Source organism: Dasypus novemcinctus, chromosome 7, assembly GCF_030445035.2.
Source record: "Dasypus novemcinctus isolate mDasNov1 chromosome 7, mDasNov1.1.hap2, whole genome shotgun sequence".
Lineage (NCBI taxonomy): Eukaryota > Metazoa > Chordata > Mammalia > Cingulata > Dasypodidae > Dasypus > Dasypus novemcinctus.
In genome coordinates this window covers 117785606-117807500 of record NC_080679.1, presented here as the reverse complement: position 1 = coordinate 117807500, position 21895 = coordinate 117785606, and the positions used below count along the sequence as shown (strand labels likewise).

The following is a 21895-nucleotide window of genomic DNA, read 5'->3' as shown; positions in this document are numbered from 1 at the left end:
GCTGATACATATAGGCTATGTGGAAGTTTCCTTGGGACTATTTGCTTTGGCATGACTCTCTGTGCATGTGACTGGGAAGAGGAGGGACCAGGTGGGATTCCTTGAATGTGTACAGTCTAGTACTACAGCTACTAGCCCACATGTGGCTGACCTGAATTGAACTGTGCTAAGAGTGAAGACACGTTTCCAAGACTTAATATGAGGAACAGCAGTATTATTAATACTTTCTATATTTTGTATGTTGAAATTCCATATGAATTGACAGTGTTTTGGGTATACAAGATTAAACAACATAGATTATTAATATATTTTTTAAAGATTTATTTTTCTCCCTTTCTCCCCTCCCACCCCAGTTGTCTGTTCTCTTTGCTGCGTCTTCTTTGTCCGCCTCTGTTGTTGTCAGCGGCACGGGAATCTGTGTTCCTTTTTGTTGTGTCATCTCTCCGTGTGAGTGGCACCATTCTAAGGCAGGCTGCACTTTCTTTCGCGCTGGGCGGCTCTCCTTACAGGGCGCACTCCTTGCGTGTGGGGCTCCCCTACGCGGGGACACCCCTGCGTGGCAGGGTACTCCTTGCGCGCATCAGCACTGCGCAAGGGCCAGCTCCACACGGGTCAAGGAGGCCCGGGGTTTGAACCGCGGACCTCCCATGTGGTAGACGGATGCCCTAACCACTGGGTCAAGTCCTTTTCCCTAGATTATTAATATTAATTTCACCTATCTCCTTACTTTTTTCTTGTGGCTACTCAGTATTTAAAAATTACTTATGTATCTTTATACTGGACAGCACTACTGCTTTTTATCCTTTTGAAGTAGTGGAATTATGGTTAATGTTTACTTTTTTCCTTGTGTTTCCTGTATTTTTCTTTGATTTACGTATACATTTTTCATTTATTTGTTTCATGAACTTTGGAGTCAGGCAAACATGTGTCTCAGCTCTACTGGGACTAAGCTTCTCTGAGCCCCCAATTTCTTCATCTGTAAAATGAGGGTTAACAGTTCCATCCTCACCAAGTTGTCGTCAGGAGTGGGAAATGCATGGGAAATAGAAGGCTGAGCACTGAGCCTGACATATAGAAAACTCAATGAATAGTCTGCCTTATCCTTGATTTATCTCAAGACCTGTCAAATGCGTAACTTTGAATCCCTGCCCACTTCTAACGTGAGTCCTTGGCTCCCTTGTTCTCTAAGTTTGCATTTGTTATCCTATCTACCTATTCCACTTGTAGAAGGTTGAGCTTACCCTCCTTTCCCTCATCATCGAAGCACTATGGTCTCTTCATTTTCTGCTGCGGGTTCAGACTGAGCTACCTACTCCTCATTCACTTGCGTGTGCTTCAATCTCAGAGCAACAGATCTTCCCTGGCTAAAACAACAAACCAGTTCACAACCCTGTTGGCACCTGTCCCTTGCCTCCTGCCTTGGTGTGGGGTTGTGCTTTTTCCTGGACACTGCTTCCTTTGATGGAACGATCAATTCAAGACTAGTGATGCCAGGCAAAGGGGTTGAAGTTAAAGAAGACCAAGTGTTCTATAGAAAAGAGCTCGAGAGGAGGAGGAGCAAAGAATTTGATCAATCCTCTTGTCTTGCCCACAACCCCACCTTCTTTTTCTCATTGCCTTTTATTCCACGGCCCCCTTTGCCAGTCAGGTGAAAACCACAGACCCCTTACTAAGTCCACACTATACTGTGTATTATTTAATAAATCAATCACACCCGCACCAACATGGCCCCACAAGGATACTGAATTTTTGAATTTCAATTCAAGCTCACAAATCCTGGTTAAGAACCCCTGCTTTAAAGTCTGCGCTGTGCTCAACTCAAGGCCAAGGACAAGTCGGGTCTCGTGGTCTCTTTCGATTCTTGCTGCCTGAGGTACAACTTCCCACGGCGTAGTGGCACACATCTAAATGTGCCCATTTTCTGTTTTCTGGGAAATAAGTCTTCAGATGAATAGGGTGTTCTGAAATGCAATGGCGGGGAAGAGGAAAAGGCTAAAACTTCTTGAAGACACGGTGCTTCCCCAGGTATGTATGGAAAGCTTTCTGGGTCCTTCACAATTAATGCCATGAACCTCTCAGTCAAGAGCCACAGGCGGTGGAAACAAGGAGCAGTAATTTAAGAATGAACTGGAGTAGCACAGGTGGCTGGGAGAACTGGCACTTGCTTCTCAAAGCTGTGGAAAAAAAAATCCCCATTTCCTATGCAAGCTTTTATTTTTAAAACAATCAGATAAATGTTGATTTCACCCCCTCCCCCATCCAGCAGGTGTAAACTAGGTTATTTCAAACATGCTTCTGACTTGAAGTGCTTTGTCTTTTCACCAGATCAATGTTACCTTGCCTGTTTTATTTTTAGGTTTACTGAGTGTTCTCAGGGTTGCACACACACAGGAAAGCAAGCAGCAAATTGGTTTGTACTTCAAGCCTGGGTGAGGTTTGACAGGCGAAACCCTTGGATGTTAACAGGGCAGCAGTCTCCCAGGCCCCCTTGCGGCAGCTGCATTTGTTGGGGGAGCTAGTTCATGCCCAGGGACACGTGTGAGTGTTAAACAAACCCACATGCACCAACGTGGCTGCTCTTCCTACTGCTTTTATGAATGAAATAGTTACCATGGCTCCAAGGCAGGAAGGGATCATTGCCAGCAATCATTCTCTGTGATTTCATAGAAAATCAGAAGGTCTAGAAAATGTGAATTTTTCTTATTGTTAGTCAAATTTGGGAGAGGGAGAATCTTTTTAAAAAATCTAAAGTACTGATTTAAGATCTCAGCTTTGAGAAGGGTAACTTACATTCTGGTCAGGACTCCTCCAGGAGAAGTGAGCAAATTCCCTTAGGTTTGTTTTTTTTTTTTTTTCTGGGGGGGGGTGTCACTGTACACTCTCATGACATTTGTGATATCAGTTGTGTGTGGCCTTCTCTACAGTATCGTTTTCCTGTCAGATTAGTAGAAATAGCAATGTTGTGTAAGTTGGAATGTAAATATGGGACATGCAAACAAATGTACATGCAGTCAATATTTAATCTGCATCGAGGTCTCTCTTCTAAGAGCCTGGCCTTTCTCTGGGCTGCTGACACAGCCACTCAGTGTTGCAAAGGCAACGAGACGTGTCTGGCTGAAGCCTAAGATGGAGTTGAAGGGATTTTAATACTGTCTCCCTGCTCCGAGGGTGGAAGAGACAACGTATCTAGTAGTGTTTGAAAAGAAACAGGTGCCCTTGCTGATACAAGCTTCTTAATTACAGGTATGTACTCCCAATACATGTGTTCACAGAGCAAATCAGTGACAGGCTCTTTCTGATTTTGCTTCCCCTGAAACCAAATGCAAAATCAGTGTAATTACATAGGTTTCCTCATTACCAAAGGGGATAATGCTTCCATCTGGCCTGAAAATATCTCAGATCATCTTTATGCAGACATTTAAAAAAATACAAATATTGTTTAATCTAATATGGCTATGCTGTACACATACATCTATTTTTGTTTAAGCAAAAAGACAAGACTGGATTCATGGACTACATAAAATGCTCTCTAGGTTCAAAAACATCAATGAAAACATTTGATAAATTAACAGGCAAAAACAGGTATAAATAAACTGTCTAAAGCATTTAATGGTCTTTAACACTGCCTGGCAACAGCATTAAATTTTTTTTTTTTTTTGCTAGTGGCAAAAGCAGCTGTCAAGCACAACTTTGATAAAGTGGTACCATTTCCTGGCCAGGAGGTACAGAACTGACGGGCAAGGAGAATTTGTTTGCAGTTCTCATGCTGTTCCCTCTCTCTGCCCAGGGCTGATCGTGGTGACGTTGGCTGTGTGCTGGCTTCCCAACCAGATTCGGAGGATCATGGCTGCGGCCAAGCCCAAACACGACTGGACCCAGTCCTACTTCCGGACGTACATGCGCCTCCTCCCCTTCTCGGACACTTTCTTCTACCTCAGCTCGGTCGTCAACCCGCTGCTGTACAACGTGTCGTCGCAGCAGTTCCGCAGCGTGTTCGCGCAGGTGCTGCGCTGCCGCCTGACGCTGCAGCACGCCAACTACGAGAAGCACCTGCGCGCCCACCTCCACTCCACCACCCGCAGCGCGCGCTCTGCCCGCCCCTTGATCTTCTCTTCCTTCCGGCGCAGTTCTTCCGCCAGGAGAACGAACAAGGTTTTCTTAAGCACTTTTCAGAGCGAGGCCCACGCCGACACTAAGGCCCAGCAGCTGAGTCTCCATCCGCTAGAGGCTGACTCAGAGATGGCAGCTGCCGAAGCCACTTGCGCTGCCGGGAATGGTTTCCAGGAGCATGAAGTGTGACTGTCCAGAAAGGAAACCTGGAGGGGTAGCCGGCCCTCCCCTCGCCCCTGTCAGGGACAGGACTAGGAATGGAGGCTGGAGGGCTTGGAAAAGGCAGCTGCCAACCTTAGGGTCTTCTGCCAGTTTGGCCTTGACTCTGGTTACAAAGCTATGGGGGGTGGGGTGTGTGGACTTGGGCATCACTCCTTTCCTTCAAGTACTCACTGAACCTTCAGTCAGATTGGATTTAGTCAGAGCTTACAAAAATGTCTTGCACTAGCTCTTTCATTACTTGCAAAGGAACAAAAAGAAAGAGGAGACTTCCTCTCCTGCCCAGAAGAAACTCGAGGGGCCCAGATGAGTGAGGGCTAAGAGAACAATGTGGGATGGGCTGGGATCTCCTACTTCAGCAGTGTGCCAAGAAGAGGGCCAACTTGAGAAGCAGGATGGTGGTGGGGAGCCCAGGCCTGAGGGCCGAGGCAGAACTGCCCCTTTTCTTGGGCCGGGGGCCATTGCAGAGAGGGGTGTTGCAGCAGCTGATGCACACGGAGTTAAGCTTCCCCGGGGAGCAGAAGGACTGGTACCCGGCCGAGGCGATGAGGCAGGCCGCCGAGGAGGCGCACGACTTGCGGTACATGATTCCTGCAACAAAGACCCAGAGGAACTGGGTTAAGCTGGAGAAAGCCCTGTGGCCCCGGAGCCCCAGTGGAGAGTTCTTTACCTCCTCCCACAAGCCCAGAGCCTGGGTGGGGGCAGGGAGATACCTCTCAGCCTCCCAAATTACACAAGCTAGATGGTGAGGAAGGCAGTCACTGTTCCTGACAAAGTCCAAACACTATTTTGGATGCCAACACCAGCTACTATGCCAGGGAATAAAAAGCTGTTAAAACCAAAGCCTTTTTTTTTTTTTCCGAGTAGGACCTCACACTGTGTACGAGACAGAGCTTTTGAGTAGGGTATCATTTTGTTGTTCAAATTATTGCCAGGAAGGACCCTAAGCTGCAGTACTAGATGTTTATAACTGATGGCCGAAATGTGGCTCTTAACCAAATTCCAACTGGAACAAATCCGATCCCTCTCAGTGGGGTCCACTGGGTATAGGAAAAAGATGACCTGGCTGGCAGTGTGCCCCAGTCACCTTTACTCTCCCTAAGAATCTTTGTTCCTAGAACATTAGGCCATTGGCCAACTCATCACAAAGCTGGTGCACAGAACGTACCCTTCCTGGTACGACTGGAGAGCCTAGTCTAAGGAACCTGTATGTCCTAGCCAAATCGCAGCACAGCCATCAAATTAGGGTGTCTTGGATTATCATTTGGCTTCTGAAAGCCGGAAGTTTATTCAATTCACATAATAGGTAATGTTTACTTAAGTGCTTTCCTGTATGCTGGGGAAGTAGATACATTACGTAACTTGCAAGGAGAAGGTTCAGCAGCTGAGATTTGAACCTCCTACCATTGTGGTTCCATGCTACCGGGTCTGTATTATTTTATGGCAGTGCAGACACCCAGTTAACCATAAAAATGGCATTTGGAGTGTGTCTGGCTTTACTCTGCATCATCAAAGATAGTACGCATGTGTGGCAGAGCTGTTTAGTGAAAAAAAAAGTTTTTAAATAAATATTTCATACTAAAAATTCAAACTTTTTAGGTTTCACCCTGTTTCCTGGCCATCACAGTCAAGCAGTATAACATATGGCTGACCAGTGGTCAAGGAGGGTTGCCCCACTGATTCCCCCTGGGTGGGCAGGTGTAGTTTTGATTTGGCTTCCCCTTTTCTCCTTGAAGATTGCTGTTTTGGGTTAAAAAAAACTGCCTGAAACTTCCAAGTAGGAGGTAAAGACATAATTAAGATTTACATTAAAGCATGCAATTTTATGTCGTTCTTTTCTATATAATTGCATCTTTGGAAGGAGATCTATTCTAACACTGCTAGAAAATCCTGGAAGGTAGCACGTCTGGTTAGATAAAACCCACGTACAGAGGATGGTGGGGTTTGGGGGAGACATTATTTGATTTCTAAGGAATACATTACAGGATATGGCATATTTTACAGGAATATACCCATTTGTAGATTTCCCAAAGGTTCTACATTTTCTGTACATTGCCTGTTTTATGAAATTTTTACTGTCTTTTTATTCTTAAATGTTAAATGCACTGACAGTCATGTGTCAATTCAGCATCAATGAACTTCTTATCCTTTAAGTGAATTTTTAGAAATTAAAAAAGTCATTGAATATATTCTCTAGTTTAAAAAAGGTAAGGCAGTTGGATAAGGTGAAAATGCTCCTTGGCCTCCCAGAGATTAGCAGGTACACACTTGGTGTGCCTCCTTCCAGGCCGTTTCCTATACATTTACTTATATGCCCATAGAGAAAGTGTACCTGCATGCATTAGATAATGGTATCACATCCTATATCTCAGTGATGTGGCTGGGAATTGATTTTTTTTTTTTTAAGTATTTATTCCTCTCCTCTTCCCCCCTGCCATCTGCTCTCTGTGTCCATTTGCTGTGTGCTCTTCTGTGTCTGCTTGCATTCTTGTCATGCGGCACTGGAACACTGTCACTTTTTTGTTGCATCATCTTGCTGCGTTAGTTCTCCATGTGTGTGGCGCCACTCCTGGGTGGGCTGTGCTTTTTCTTGCATGGAGTGGCTATCCTTGTGGGGTGCAGTCCTTGCACGTGGAACACCCTTGCGTGGCATGGCACTCCTTGTGTGTGGTGGCACTGCACGTGGGCCAGCTCACCACACGGGTCAGGAGACCCTGGGTATGGAACCCTGGACGCGTCATATGGTACATGGACACTCTATCAGTTGAGCCACAACCACTTCTCAGGGATTTATTTTTAATCCTAATTTTGCAGGGCTAAGAACTGATGAGGACAGTGCAATTATTTGGGAAGCTATTCATCGGTAGGGGTTGGGGGTATCTGTGGTTTCAAGTTGGTGTTCATGGCACCACAAAATGTTCTGAAGAGGAATACTGAGACATCCATAAAAGGGCATTTACTGGATCCTGAGAGAATGAGAAAAGAGAAAGGGATCTGGGACCAGGGACTGGAAGAAAGGTGCTGTTGATTGACTGACTGCCCCAGTCCAGGGGACCACAGGGACACCCAGGGATAAATGAGACTACCAGAGTGATCCATGGGTCAAGGCTGCAAGGCTCAGGGCAGCTGTTAGACTTCCACTGCGGGAGGCCCGCGGTGGCAAAGTCTTGGAAACTAGAGCTAGAAATGCTTTACACAAGCATGTATGTGATGAAAGAGGTTTCAACCAGACAAAGGAAAATGTGAACCCAAGAGACATCAAAGTAAGTGACAGGCAATTGGCTGCGGTGGAATAGAGGTAAACTGTTGGTGGTGGGAGAGGAAGCAGGTAGGAGGTACTGTACTAATAGTGATGGGGAAAATTCAAGATTATAGAGGGTTTTGACAAAAAGGAAAGGCCTTTTAACTCATCCTTTTGACTGAATTTGAAATAGTGGAGATATTTGTAGAAAACATAAAACAGCCTGTCAGATGGGATAGGGCAGAGAGGCTGATGATTTATAACCTGAGAAAACCAGAAACGAACTACCTCTCTCAGGACCTTATAAAAAGAAAGAACAGCATTCTGGGTCCATTCTAAGACCCTCAGAAGGGGAGACAGGGTGGGGAAGAGGTCCACAGACAAATGGGAGTAGTACTGGAGAGTACTGAGAATCTCTCTGGAAGAGATAAATTACTGAATTCCATACAGGGCCATATATTAGGCATGAAGTCACAGAAACTTGTGATAGTGAAAATGGTGTAACACCTCACAGGAGAGAATTTGAAGGAGCCAAGAGGTGGATGTGTGTGGGAAAGACTCAGACTAGAAGAAAATCAGATATGTTGCTAAGTGCGGATGACCACATGGGAACTTAGAACTATGTTCCAGCCCCACCATCACATGTTCAAGGTTTAGCAGGGAAAATTCCAAGTGGATGCAAGGTTTAAATGGCTAAAAAATAAGCAAAACTCAAAAAAACACCATAAAAGTACTAATGGAAACCTTGGAAGCTTGAGAGATTTTTTGCAATACCATTTAGCAACAACATTTAAAGAAAAGGTTGATAAACTATAAAAAATAAAAAGAATTGCTGCCTGGTAGTTTTCACTATAGGCAAATAAAAGAATTAAAATATTGGGGAAAATATTTGCAACTCAAATCACAAAGAGCAAATTTCCTTAATAGGCAAAAAGATACTATAAGTCAATAAGAAAACAACCCATTAGAAAAATGAAGAAAGCATATGGGCTTTGGAACACATGGAAAGGTGCTCATGCTCACTTATAATAAAGAAAAAGGCAAATTAAAACATGAAAATCCCCTTCCCCAAGATCAGGGGTGGGCACAGTCGATTGTTGATTATGGCTTTTGATTGGAGACTTTGGATGGCTAGGGGCCTTCTCTGAGGGCAGCAATTGTTCCTACCTGTCCTAGAAAAATGCAGTAGAGGAGACAGAAAAGATGCTACACTTTCCCAGGTGCAGGTGACAGTTGAAGGGCTAATTTGCTGGGCAGGGAAAGAAAGTGCAGACATAGAAGCAGCTCCGGGCACCTTTCCTGATGGGAGTTTGGAGCTGGTCTATGCTTCCTTCAGGAAATGATAGGTCATCCAAAAGAAGAGGATATAAACCCAGAAAACACCAATGAACAGGACAGAAATAGTGGACATACCAAACACTTAAAAAAAAAATCTTAAAAATGCTCAATAAGGTGAAGGAAAATACAAAGAACTAAAGGAAAACAAGTAAACAATGAATGAACAATCTGAGAATCTCAATAAAGGGACAGAAATTAAAAAAAAAAAAAAACAACAAAAATCAAAGCAAATAGAACTCCTGGAGTAGAAGGACCACAATAACTGAAATGAAAAATTTCCAGAAGGGTTTCAGGAGCATATTGGGGCTGGCAGAAGAAAGAATCAGAGAAAGCAAAGACAAGCCAGTTGAAATGAGTCAGGCTGAGGAGCAGAAAGGAAAAAGAATGATACAAAGTAAAAATAGGCAAAATGTCAAATTTTTAAAAATATTTTTCATTTTTTAATACTACAATTTTTTTTACTTTTAGTTTTTCTAAATTATGTATTTCATTTCTTATGTTTAAACTTATCATTACTATCACATTTTCCTATTAATTGAACTTAGCAATATACTTGCCTTCAGTTTTGAAGTAGTTTTGGATCACAGAAGGGTATAACTATGACAAGGAAGGAGCATTAGTGTAGGGAGTTGGTCATGGGAGATACATGAGAGGAAGTTTACCTGGGCATACATATAAGGTATATAAATAAGTTCAAATGTGTGGCATTGCCACAGTGGGTAGAGATTCACACAACAACCAAAATATCAAATTCCGATCTTGGGGAGCTCTGCCACATTCCCTAATGGAATAGCAACAATCCCCCAAGACAGGGGCAATGAAGGATGGTCCATCATGGCCTCTTGATATTGACAACTATGCTTATGAACATTTTGCTTTTGAAATCACAACTTAGCCTAGTGTTGTAAGGTGCCTGAGAGTTACCTCCTGAGAGCCTCCATGTTGCTCAAATATGGCCACTCTCTAAGCCAAACACAACATACAAATGCATTACCTTTCCCCCACTGTGGGACATGACTCCCAGGGATGAGCCTCCCTGGCACCGAGGGATTACCACCAAGTACTGGCAGGTTATGCAACTAGAAAAAGACTTTGAATAAAAGGGGGAAATGGTAAAGAAAAATGAGTTTATATGGCTCAGAGATTTCAAAATGAGTTGGGAGGTCTTCCCAGAGGTAACGCTTATGCACATCTCAGCAGGATCTCAGACAGTCAAAGTAGATACTACCTCAGATAGTGCAGCTCCTGAGTGCTCTGGAGACACCCAGGTCCTATGGTCATGGAAGACAGCTCCGGAGTTTGGTGTCTTGCCAGTAGGCCCTAATTTGGAGTTTGTGCACCCAAGTGTGACAGAGTTGGACTCAGATGTGACTTCTCTACACATGCCCCTTTTGTCCCTTTTATTGAACTTACAGGTGTATGTCCAAGAGACTTGAATATCTGGGCTGTCCATGTGCCAGCTGGGCTCTGGACCTCAGTGGAGTTGCAACACCTACTCTCCAGTTCACTGGACTCACCCAGGACAACTAATAAGGAGATGAGGATGGACAACCACCACACCAAGGAACCAAGAGTGTCTACAATTGCAAAAAAGAGAGTCCCATCCATTGAACCCATATGGGACCAAAGCCCCCTCTCAATTAGACATAGAGTAGGCATCACCAGCCCAGAATCCTCAGGATTGGGGAATGAAATATGGACTAGATGGACTTACTGGTATTCTACTATAGACTTATTGTGATTCTAGCAATGGAAGAAATTATATCATTAATGTGGAGACAGTGGCCACTGGTGGTGCTGAAGGCAGGGAGAGGGGAAAAGAAGTGTAATATGGGGGAATTTTGGGGACTTGGAATTGTCCTGAATGACAATGCAACAACAGATACAGGCCATTAAATATCCTGCCATAACCTACAGAATTAAGTGAGAGAGAGTATAAATTTCAATGTAAACTATAATCCATGCTGTGTGGCAATGCTCCAAAATGTGTTCATCAATTGCAATGAATGTACCACACTAATGAAAGAAGTTGTTGATGTGGGAAAAGTGGGAAGTGTGGGGAGTGGGGCACATGGGAACCCCCTATATTTTTTTGTGTAACATTTTATGTAATCTATGTATCTTTTAAAAATAAATTAGAAAATGTATATTTAAAAAAGCAAAAATAGCATTAGAGACCTGTGACACACAATCACATATCCTAACATATGGAGTAGAAGAGAGTGAGAAGGACCCTAAAAGCAGTGCTAAAGGAAGTGCTTCAGACTGAAATGAAAGGACACTAGACAGTGGTTCAAAGCAGCATAAAGAAATAAAGATCTACAGCAATGATAACCATTTGGGTAATTATAAATGGCAATACTATTGTACTGTATTTTTTTGGTATGTAACTCCACCTTTTAATTCCCACAGGTGCTAAAATACAAATGCATAAAAAGTAAAGATAAGAGGGGATTTCTGGGATGATGGCATTAGAATAAATAGGCAGGGCTCAACTCTCTCACAAAAACAATGGAAAAAGGGCAAAAAGCTGTCCAAGGAACTACTTTGGAGATCTGCAGACCAAGAGAGGGCTGCACCACCCCCCACAAACACACAGTGAGGACAAGAACATGAAGAAGCTAACAGTGTCTATCCCCCAGCCTCAAGACTAACAGCCTGGAACATGATTCCTGGGAGCAGCTCTGCACCACACTAGTGAGTCCCTGGCCCTGTTCTGATAACTTAAGCTGAGCAATTTTAAAGATTTAGGATAAGTTGAACCAAAAATCAAGGAAAAGCCATGAAACAAAACTATCACTAGGCAAGAGGGAGAAATTGACCATCAGAATAAATTCACCAACATATTCAGATTCCCAGACATCAGCAAAAAATTACAAGTCATACTAAGAAACAGGAAGAGATGGCCTACCCAAAAGAACAAACCAAAAAATCCTGACAAGACACAGGATTTAAGACAACTAATCAATGATAATCACACAAATCTCCTGCATCAATTCAAAGAGTTGAAAGAAAATAACACTAAAGAGATGAAAGATATTAAGACAACACTGGGTGATATTAAGACACTGGATGCACATAAAGAACAATCTGAAAGCCTACAATGAAAAGTAACAAGGTTTACGGGAATGAAAGACAACTAATGAAATTAAAAATACATTAGAGGGGGAAGCAGCTGTGGCTAAATCAGATGAGCTCCCATCTACCATATGGGAGGCCCTTGGTTTGCATTGCGGGGCCTCCTTGTGAAGGCAGGCTTGCCTGCATGCTGCAGAGTGCCACCTGGCCTGCAGATGCCACAGAGCACTGCCTGGCCTGCAGATGCCGTGGATAGCCAATTCAGCAAGGTGACACAACAAAAAGAAGGGAGACAAGCGAGAACACAGAAGAGCCCGCAGTGGATGGACACAGAGAGCAGACAGCAAGCAAGCTACAAGGGGGAGAGGAAATAAATAAATACAGACGCAGAAGAACGTACAGCAAATGGACACAGAGAGTAGACAGCACACACACACACGAAAGCTGCAAGGGCGGGGGGATAAAAAAAATACATTAGAGCCATATAACAGCAGACTTGAATTGGTAGAGAACAGAATTAGTGAATTCAAGGGCAAAACACCTGAATTTGAAAAGACAGGAGAACAGAAAGAGAAAAGAATATAAAAAATGGAACACAGGGATTGAATGACAACGTGAAATGCAAAAAAAAAGTCTTATCAGTGTCCCAGAAGAATGGAAAAGGGGCAGAAATATTAAAACTTCCCAACCCTTATGAAAGACATAATTATCAATATCCAAGAAGGACAATGCACCCCAAACAGAATAAGCCTGAATAGAAGAACTCTAAGACACCTACTATTCAGGATGACAAATACCAGCAATAAAGAGAAGATTCTGAAAGTAGCAAGAGAAAAACAATGTATTATGTACAAGGGACCTTCAATAAGACTAAGTGCTGATCTCTCATCAGAAACAATGGGAGGTGAGAAAAAAGTATTATGATGTATTTAAGGTACTTAAAGAGAAAAACTGCCAGTCAAGAATTCTTATCCAGCAAAACTGTCTTTTAAAAATTAGAGGAACAATTGAGTTAGCAGTTGGAATTAGATGAGATAAAAGTACCTGAAAAAGAACTTTTAGGTTTAATGTTTCTATTACTTGTTGAGTTTCCTTTTTCTGTTCTTTTATTTTTGTGAATTTGAAATAAAGTCGTTAATAAATTAAAAAAAAACAAAACAAACATTGCTAGTAGAAACTAAAGAAAACCTAAATGAATAGAAGGACATTCTGTGTTCATGGATTGGAAGAGTAAGTATCATTAAGATGTCAATTCCACCCAAACTGATTTACAGGTTCAATGCAATCCCAATCAAAATCCAACAGTTTTTTCTTTTTCTTTTTTTTTTGGCAGAAAGGGAAAAGTCAATTACCAAATTTATTTGGAAGGATAAAGTGCTTGACTAGCCAAAAATGTCTTAAAAAAGATTGAAGTTGGCAGATTATCACTTTGAGATTGTAAAGCATATTACTTATAGTGGTAAAAACAGCAAGTTACTGGCATGAAGACAGACATACTGACCAATGGAACCAAATCAAGAATTCAGAAATAGACCTAACATCTATGGTGAGTGATTTTTCACAAAGCTGTCAAGTTCACCTAGCTGGACCAGAACAGTTTATTCAACAATTAGTGCTTGCCATATCCAAAAGAAAGAAAGAGGACCTCCATCTTACACCTTATACAAAAATTAACTCCAAATGCATCGAAGACCTAAATATAAAAGCTAGAACTATAAAACTCCTTGAATAAAATGTAGGGCAATATCTCAAAAATATTGTGGTAGGCAGTAGTTTTTATTTATTTATTTATTTTTTATGAAGGGTATTTACTTGGAATAAAAGCTTACATTTACAAGGCCCTAAACAGTCCAACTCAAGGCTGCTTTCTCACCAAACTCCACTGCTACATGTTGCAGCAAGATGGTGGGTAATCTCTGCCAGATCTCAGGGCTTCCTAGATCAGTGTCTGGCATAGGGCTCATTTCTTTCTGGGCCTTCTCAGCTTCTCAGTTCTCTTCAGCTGCTAACTATCAGGCAAATGGCTCATCCCTGCTTGAAATTTCAACTAGGCCTAGAGCTGCAGGGCACTTAACAGTTACCTCCTGAACAACTCCATGTTGCTCAAATGTGGCCACTCTCTAAGCCAAACTCAGCATTTCCCCCTATTCTGGGACATGACTCCCAGGGATGAGCCTCTCTGGCACTGAGGGATTACTACCAAATACCAACTGGTGATGCAACTAGAAAAAGATCTTGAATAAAAGGGGGAAATGGTGAAGACAAATGAGTTTATATGGTTAAAAGACTTCAAAATGAGTCAGACGGTCATCAGAAAGGTCGTGCTTACACACATCTCAGCAGGATCTCAGGGACAGCCAAAATGTATACAATCCTAGGTAGTGGTGCTCTTCAGGGCTGTGGAGACACACAGGTCCTACAGTCATGATAGATGGCTCTGAAGTTCAGTGCCTTGCCAGTGGGCCCTACTTTGGAGTGTGATGGAGTTGGACTCAGATGTAACCTCTCTCCATATGCCTCTTCTGTCACTTTTACTGAACCTGTGTTTGGTGCTGGGGTTGGTGTATGCTCAGGAGACTTGAATCTCTGGACTGTCCATGTGCCAGCTGGGCTCTGAGCCTCAGCAGAGTTGTAATACCTACTCTCTGGTTTGTTGGACTTACCCAGGTCAGCTAACAGGGAGATGAGGATGGTGAAGCACCACACCAGGGAACTGAGAGAGTCTACAGCTGCAAGCAGGAGAATCCCATTCATCAGCCATGTGGGATCTAAGCCCCCTCTCAATTTAGAGGTGAAATGGACATTACCATTCCGGGGTCCACAGGATGGAGGAATAAAATATGGATTAGAGTAGACTTACTGGTATTCTACTATAGAACTATTGTGACTCTAGCAATGGAAGAAATTATATCATTGAGATGGAGACAGTGGCCATGGGATTTTCTGAGGGCAGGAAGAGGGAAGAAGAGGCATGATAGGGGCGCAATTTCAGGACTTGGGAGTTGTCCTAAATGATACTGCAGGGATACATGCTGGATATTATATATCCTGCCATAACCCATGAATGGACTGGGAGAGAGTGTAAACCACAATGTAAGCTATAATCCATGCTGTGTAGCAGTGTTTCAAAATGTATTCATCCAATGCAATGTATGTGCCACACTGATGAAAGAGGTTGTTGATGTGGGAGGAGTGGGTGTATATGGGAACCTCTTATATTTTTTAATGTAATATTTTGTGTGACCTATGTATCTTTAAAAAAAAAAGATAATCAAAAACAGAAGATAATAAAAAGAACAAGACATAGAAGAGGAAAGAACTTAGTTATTTCAGTCCTGCCATGCAATAGTTTCTTAAAGTTTATACCCAAAGCATGAGCAATGGAAGGGAAAATAGATAAATGGGACCTCAAAATTAAACACTTGCTTTCCTTAAAAGACTTTTGTCAAGAAAGTAAAAATGCAGCCTACTCAGTGGGAGAAAATATTTGGAAATCACATATATGATAAGGGTTTGATATCCATGCTATATAAAGAGATCATACAACTCAATGATAAAAAGACAAGGAACGCAATTAAAAAATGAGCAAAAGATGAACATTTTTCAAAGAGAAAATGCTAATGGTCAAAAAGCACACGAAAAAAATGTTCAACATCGCTAGTTATTAGGGAAATGTAGATCAAAACTACAATGAGATACCATTTCACACCTTACAGATTGGCCATTATCAAAAACAAAAAACAAAAAAACAACCAAACAAACAAAAAACAAAACAGAAAACGACATGTGCTGAAGAATAGGTGGAGAACTATGAAGACTCCTTCACTGTTGGTAGGAATGTAGAATGTTGCTCTGCCTCTGTGGAAGGGAGGTTGGCTCTACATCACAAAATTGGGTATTGAACTGCCCTGTGATCCAACAATCCCATTACTAGGAATGTGTTCAGAAGAACTGAAAGATAAGGATGTGAACTGACATTTGGACACTGATGTTCACAGCAGCATTATTCACAACTGCTAAAATATTGAACCAGCCCAAGTGTCCATCAATAGATGACTGGATAAAAAAAATTGTGGTATATACTTACAATGGAATACTATTCAGTTGTATGAAGAAATGATATCAGGATGCATATGACAGCAGGTATTAACCTTGAGGATATTATGTTGAGTGAAATATGCCAGACACAAAAGGACAAATACTGTAAGGTTTTCTAATAAAAACTAAATATGAGGAGTAAACTCACAGAGGTAAACACAAGAGGTAGGTTACCAGGAGATAGAATGTAGGTTGAGAATGAGAGCTGATGCTCAGTGTATATAGAATTTTAAATAAGGTTGATTATAAAAGTATGGAAATGGACAGAATTGATGGTACCACATTGTAGTGAGTATAACTAACACTGCTGGTTTATATATGAGATTGTGGCTGAATATGGTAGTCCATAGACATACATGTCAACTGACAGGAATCTAGAGAATAATCTAGGATATGTATAACACAGTGACTTCAGTGGTGGACAATGACTGTGTTTAATAGTATAAATTTGAGAATTTTCTTCTTTTACAAAGTGTTAAGAATATGGTTATACACAGGAAAACTGCAACTAATGTAACTTATGCACTATAATTAACAGTAGTATTTTTGCAGCAATGGAAAAGATGATACATAAATTCTAAGAGAGAACTATACAGGGGCATAAAGTGGTATGAGATTTTTTCCTTTTGGAATAATGAAAATGTTCTAAAATTGACTGTGATGGTGATAGAATAACTGTACCATGAAAATGAGAGCCACGTTGAATGGATTGTATGAAACACGGGGCTGTAAAACACAGGAAATCCAGTGGTAGAAGATGGAATGTGGTTAATACAACAAATATGAGAACATTCTCTTATGAACTATAAGAAATGTATAATATAAATATAGAGTGTTAATAATTGGGTGGGTTGGGGAAAATTGCACTAAATAAGATATGGGCTATAGTTAGTAAAATTTTGACAATGCTCTTTCAAAGTTTTTAACAAAAATTCCACAACAATGTAAGGTATTGGTGGTGGGGTGATGTATGGGAGCCCTATATACTATGCATGTTTGTTTGGTAAGTTCACAACTTTTACTATACACTTATTGTTTATGTATGTTCAGGTATGCATCATATACTTCAATAAAATTTTTTAAAAATTGAAAAACAGTAATGATAAGTCTATGATTTTGAACATACAAAAATAGAATTTGTAACAAGTACAGAAGAGGTTGGGGAATGGAAGGGTGCATGTGATCAGGATATGTATATGCTATTGAATTCAAGTAGGTATCCAATATGATTGTTATATATTTAGGATATCAACTTTTAACCCCATGGTAACCACAAGGAAAATTGATAGAAATGAGAAGGCATTCAATATGGTACAATAAAAAAAATCAAATAACATGAAAGTGGGCATTAATAACAGAAATGAAGGACAAAAGGGATACAAGACTTAAAAGACTAAATAGCAAAATGGCAGAAGAAAGTCCTCCATTATCAAAAATGACTTTAAATGTTAATGGATTCAATTTTCCAGTTAAAAGCCAGAGTGTGGCAGAATGAATAAACAAGCATTTCCCAACTATATACTGTTTAGTAGAGATTCACATTAAATTCAAAGACATAATTAGGTCGATAGTAAAAGGATGAAAATAAATATTCCATGCAGGTAGTAATCCAAAGAGAGCTGGGGTAACTATACTAACATCAGATAAAATAGACTTTAAGTAAAAGACTGTTATGAGTGTCAAAGATGGTCATCAGATACTGATAAAGTGGTCAATTCAGCAGGAAGATGTAATAATTATAAATATATATGTGTACCTAACAGTAGAGCCTCAAAATATATGAAGGAAATACTGAAAGACTTGAAGGGAGAATTAGTTCCAAATGAGGAGTAAGAGACTTTAATATACCACTTTCAATAATGGATAGAACATCTAGACAGAAGATCAATTAGGAAATACTCTAAACCAAGTAGACCCAACAGACATATATGAACACTTTACCCAACAACAGAATATACATTCTTCTTAAGTGCCTATGGATCATTCTCCAGGGGAGATCATATCTTAGGTCACAAAAGAAGTTTCTATAAATTAAAACAATATTGAAATCATACAATATAGCCTCTACAAACACAATTGAGTGAAATTAGAAATCAATAACAGGGAAAACTGAAAACTTCTCAAACATATGAAAATTAAACAGCATACTATTTTTAACAACTAATGGATTAAACAAGAAATCATAAGAGAAATTAGAAAACATGGTGAATGAAAATGAAGATACCTCACAAAACTTATGGAATGCAGCAAAGGCAGTACTGAAAGGGACATTTATAGCTATAAATGCTTAATTTTAAAAAGAAGAAAGATTGCAAGTCAGAAACCTAATCTCACTCCTCAAGGAACTACAAAAAGAAAAGCAAACTAAACCCAAAGTAAGCAGAAGGAAGGAAAGACCAAGCATTAGCGTGGAAATAAATGAAATAGAGAATTTTTTAAAAATTTAGAAAGAACTAAATTAAGAGTTGATTCCTTGAAAATTTCAATAAAATTGAAGAACTAAAAAGGAGAAACTTCATGAAAATCTAAAATGAAAAGTGGTACAGTGGGTACCTTACTACTAACCCTATTAAAATAAAAGAGGACTCTCAGTGGATACCATGTGCAAGTGTACACCAACACATTAATAGCCTAGATGAAGTGGACAAATTCTTACACACACAGACTACTTACAGTGATGCAAGAATAAATGTTAACAATGTCAGCAAACCAGTAATTCGTCAAGAGTGTGACTTGGTAATCAAAAACTTCCCCAAAAAGAAAATGCCAGGACTAGATGGCTTCACAGAGGAATTTCACTAAACATTCCAATAAGAATTAACACCAATCCTGCTCAAACATTTCAAAAAACTGAAGAGGAAGGAAGGAACACTCTGCAATTCATTCTCTGACGCCAATACCATCCTCACACCAAAACCAAATAAAGATATCAAAAGAAATGAAAATTACAGACCAATATCTCATGTATAGATCCAAAAATCTTCATCAAAATACTAACAAACCAAATTCAACAACACATTACAAGAATTTTACACCATGATCAAGTGAGATTTATCCCTGTTATACAAGTGTGGTTCAACACAAAATCAATTTATGTAATGCAGCACATTAGTAAATAAAGGGAAAAACACACATACAATCATCTCAACTGATACAGAAAAGTTTTGAAAAAGAAAAGATTTGACAAAATCTAGCATCCTTTATGTTAAAAAAACACTTAGAACACTAGGAGTAGAAGGAAACACTCAACATGATAAAGAGCATATATGAAAAAGTCACATTACATCATATGTAATGGTGAAAGACTGATGGCTTTCCCCCTAAGATCTGGAACTAGATAAAGATGCCCACTGCTATCACTGCTACTCAACTTTGTACTGGAAGTTCTAGCCAAGAAAAAGAAATATAAGGTATCCAAATTGAAAAGGAAGAGGTAAAACTTTACCTATTTGCAGGTAACATGATGCCATATACAAATAATCCTCAAAAATCCATAAGCAAGCTCCTGGAACTAATAAATGTGTTAAGCAAAGTGATAGGGTACAAGATAACCACCCCCAAACCAGCAGTGTTTCTATACACAAGCAATAAATAGAAGAAGTTAAGAAAAAAATTCCATTCACAATAGCAACTAAAAGAATCAAATATCCAGGAATAAATCTAAGCAAGGATGTAAAGGACTCATACACAGAAAACTACAGAACATTGCTAAAAGAAATCAAATAAGACCTAAATAAATGAAAGGTCACTCTGTGTTCACAGATTGGAAGGCTAAATATCCTCAAGATATTAATCTACCCAATGTGATTTATAGATTCAATGTTTAATCACAATAAAAATCCTACCAACCTTCTTTTCAGAAATGGAAAAATCAATTATCAAATTTATATGAAAGGGTAGGGTAGGGGGCCCTGAATAGCCAAAGCCATCTTGAAAATGTACAAAGTCAGAGGGCTCTCAAAATCACAGAAATCAAAACAGCATGGTAGTGGCACAAGGACAATATAAACCAATGGAATCTAGTCTAATTGGGAGCTCAAAAATCAACCCTCACATTTATGGTCAACTGATTTTTGATTAAGGAGCAAAGATCATGCAATTTTTTCAACAAATGTTGCTTGGGAAACTGGATCTCCATTTGCAAAAGAAAAGAGGAGGACCTCCTACCTCACACCTTATACAGAAATCAATTTGAAATGGGTCAAAGACCTAATTAATGAAGCCAGAAGGAAACAGGGAAACATAGGGAAGTATCTGTAGGACCTTATGTTGAGCAATGGTTTCTTAGACTTTACACCCAAAACATAAGTAACAAAAGAAAATATAGTTAAGTGAGACCACATCAAAATTAAAAGTTTTTGTTCCTCAAAGGACTTTATCATGAAAGTAAAACAACAATGTACACAATGGAAGAAAATATTTGGAAACCACATATCTGATAAAGATTTAATATCCAGAATATATAAAGAAATCTTTCAACTTAACAACAAAAAGACAACCCAATTATGAATGAGCAAAAGTCTTGAACAGATATCTCTCCAAATACACAAATTTGCCAGAAGGTACATGAAAAGATGCTCAACACCATTAGCCATAAGGGAAATGCAAATCAAAACCATAATGAGATACCATGTCACAGCCCCTAGAATGACTACATGAAAAAAATCAGGGGATAGATGTGGCTCAGTGGTTGAGCACTGGCCTCCCACACATGAGGTCCCTGGCTCAATGCCTGGTTGGGTAACTAAAAAAAAAAAATCAGAAAATTACATGTTTTGGAAAGGATGTGGAAAAATAGGAACACTCATTGTTTGCTGATGGCAATATAAAATGGTGCAGCTCCTGTGGAAAAGAGTTTGGCAGTTCCTCAGGAAGCTAAATACAGAATTACCATATTGTCTGACAATCTTGTTACTAGTTATATACCAAATGAACTGAAAGCAGGGATTCAAACAGATTTTTGCACAGTATGTTCATTTCAGCATTATTCACAATTGCCAAAATATGGAAACAATCCAAGTGTCCATCAGCTGATGACTGGATAAACAAAATGTGGTGTTTACATACAATGGAATATTATTCAGCTGTGAAATGGAATGAAGTACTTATGCATGCTACACGTTGAGTGAACTAAGCTTGATACCAAAGGACAAATACTGTTATGATCTCACTGATATTAAATAACTAGCATAAGCAAATTCATAGTCTGATTTTGAATGTAACTTACCAGGGTATAGGGAATATTGAACCAAGGCTTAATATGTACAGTTTCTATTTGGGGTGATGGAAAGGTTTTGGTTTTGGATTGTGGTGATGGTAGCACAACATTGTTAATGTAATTAGAGCACTGATATATAAGTCTGAATGTGGTTTAAAGGGAAAATGTTAGGTTGTACATACGGTAATAGCAATTTTTTAAAAATCCATAGGCCTGCACTACACAGTGAACCCTAAGATAAACCATGGACTACAATAGTACAATTATAAAAATATACTTTCATCAAATGTAATAAATGTACCACATCAATGCAAAGTGTTAATAATAGGATGGTATATGGGAATCTAGTACTGTTGTTCTATAAACCCACAAGCTCTCTAATTTAAAAAATATATCTTAAATATGTTCAAATAGCTAAAAGAAAACAGAAAAAATTAGGAAAATTGTGAAACTGATAAACAAAATGAGAAATCCACTAAAGATATAGGAGTTATGAAAAGGAGCTGAACAGAAATACTGGAGATGAAGACCACAGTAACTGAAATGATGAATTCTCTAGAGGACCTCTACAGCATATTGAGTCTGGCAGAAGA

At 39.9% G+C, this 21895-nt stretch overlaps 2 protein-coding genes across 2 annotated transcripts in view; one reads left to right on the top strand and one right to left on the bottom strand.

Annotated features, from left to right (window-relative positions):
- The window catches only part of GPR39 (G protein-coupled receptor 39), a 247886-nt gene extending 242714 nt beyond the window's left edge, over window positions 1–5172 (top strand). The window contains exon 2 of the mRNA XM_012521352.2: window positions 3788–5172. Coding sequence (XP_012376806.2) covers window positions 3788–4299 — 512 coding nt within the window. The 3' untranslated portion in view covers window positions 4300–5172. The remainder of the gene's footprint in view (window positions 1–3787) is intronic.
- LYPD1 (LY6/PLAUR domain containing 1) overlaps window positions 859–21895 on the bottom strand; it is a 78003-nt gene continuing 56966 nt past the window's right edge. Inside the window, exon 3 of the mRNA XM_004482905.5 lies at window positions 859–4920. Coding sequence (XP_004482962.1) covers window positions 4685–4920 — 236 coding nt within the window. The 3' untranslated portion in view covers window positions 859–4684. The remainder of the gene's footprint in view (window positions 4921–21895) is intronic.